Here is a 1,822-nt window from a genome sequence, read left to right on the forward strand (position 1 = left end):
CTAAGATAGCAGAGACGGGGCTGAAATTGCAGGAAACGTTCCCAACCTGACAAAACGGAGGCTGCGCTCGATTTGATTTGCTTTGTTTAGTTTTGGGGTTTTTTAATTTTTTTTTTCCTTCTCTCCCCAAGGAACGTTTCCATCGCTTTGGGGTGCGGCGGACCGGGGGTGCCGCGGTGGGCCCCACCGCTGGCGGCGCGCTGGCGTTGCCGCTTTAAGAGCCCTCTCCGCGGGGCGAGCTTTCGAATGCGCTGTCCTGCGCCGCCATTGGCCGGCGCGCGCGCGCGGGGGCCAGCCGGCGGTTGGAGCGGCCGGCGGCGCGCCCTGATTGGCTGGGGCGGGGGCGGTATAAAAGGAGGGCGGGCGCGTGGGCTCGCTCAGTCTGCGGCGCGAAGAGGCGGCGTGCGGAGCTAGAGTGAGACGCCAATTCCGTTCGGCCCGGAGCGTATTTTTTTTTTTCTTTTAATTTTTTATTTCCCCCCCTCGCCCACCGCGTTTTCCCCATGGAGTTCAAGCTGGAGGCGCATCGCATCGTCAGCATCTCGCTAGGCAAGATCTACAGCGCGCGGGGCCAGCGCGGCGGCCTGAAGCTGCACAAGAACCTCCTGGTGTCGCTGGTGCTGCGCAGCGCCCGACAGGTCTACCTGAGCGAACCGGGCTGCCCTCCCGAGCCGCCCCCCGCGGCCGTCGGCCACCCCGAGGAGGAGCCGCCGCCCCGCACCGCCGCCTGGGCGGCCGAGGAGCCGCCGCCGCCGCCGCCGGACGAGGCGGGGAGGGACTGCCAGGGCCCCCGGCCGCGGCGCTGTTGCTGCGGCGAGAACCGCGGGGGCTGCGCCGGGGCCCCCCCGCTGCCGCACTGCCCCCGCAAGCGGAGCGCCGGCGAGCGCGGCCAGGCGGGCTCCCCGGTGAAGAAGCCCCGCCGAGAGGAAGAGGAGCCGCCGCCGCTGCCGCCACCGCCGCCGCCCTCGCCGCCGGGCGAGCAGGAGGACATGGAGACGGGCAACGTGGCCAGCCTCATCAGCATCTTCGGCTCCAGCTTCTCGGGACTGCTCAGCAAAGAGCCCAAGGGCCGGCGGCGGCCGCCTCTGGACGGCGGCGAGGCGGCGGCGGGCACGGCGCCCGCCGAAGCGGCGGCCGAGCCGGGACAGATCTGCTGCGACGAGCCGGTGCTGCGGACCCTCAACCCCTGGAGCACGGCCATCGTGGCCTTCTGATGTCCCGGCCGCAGAGACTGGCTCCCCGCCGCGGGCTGGGGGGCCCGGAGGTGACACCCACCGAGCGCCGCGGGGCTCCGGCGCCGGCCAGACCCGGCCCCTTGCGCCGCCGCACGGGACGGACCGCGGGGCAGCGGCGGCGGCGCTTCCTCGTTCCCCGCCGGCTCCCGGCGGCCGCCGCCCGCCCTGGGAGCGCCCCCGGCCCTGCCCTCCCGGAATTCCCCTTCCCGGCAGAGCCGCCGCCCTCCGCGGCGCCCGGGGGAGGCTCCTCGGCTGCCGCCGACCCCGGGGGCGCCCCTGGCGGGTGATTATTTTAAGCTTGGAAAGTATTAAGTTTATTAAATAAAGTCTCTATTTTGGAAAGGTTTAGGTCAGAACTATTACATGGTGCTTTTTAAAAGTGTTTATTGAGAGGAACGAAGTTTACAGACGCTCTGACGGAAAGTCCTTGAGCCTGTTTGTTAGGCTTGGTAACTCCCGGTCTTTGTTGTATAAAGGCTTGGGGCTCCCGTAGGGAATTTTGTACAGTGTTCTCCTTCAGTGATGTATCATGTTTTGTATAAAATGTAATTCTACGTGTACAACACGTATTAAATATTTTCAAGTGT

The 1,822-nt window shown here is 66.8% G+C and overlaps 1 protein-coding gene across 1 annotated transcript; it reads left to right on the plus strand.

The window, feature by feature from the left end:
• The first annotated feature begins 392 nt into the window (after positions 1–392).
• IER5 (immediate early response 5) lies at positions 393–1,822 on the plus strand. Its single transcript, XM_066324745.1, has one exon. The coding sequence runs from the start codon at positions 504–506 to the stop codon at positions 1,212–1,214; it is 711 nt and encodes a 236-aa protein (XP_066180842.1). The 5' UTR covers positions 393–503; the 3' UTR covers positions 1,215–1,822.

The sequence above is a fragment of the Sylvia atricapilla genome, chromosome 9 (assembly GCF_009819655.1).
Source record: "Sylvia atricapilla isolate bSylAtr1 chromosome 9, bSylAtr1.pri, whole genome shotgun sequence".
In the NCBI taxonomy this organism is placed as follows: Eukaryota; Metazoa; Chordata; class Aves; order Passeriformes; family Sylviidae; genus Sylvia; species Sylvia atricapilla.

Excerpts from the sequence above, each read along its gene's own strand:
- IER5 (XM_066324745.1), top strand. The coding sequence starts at position 504 with ATGGAGTTCAAGCTGGAGGCGCATCGCATCGTCAGCATCTCGCTAGGC.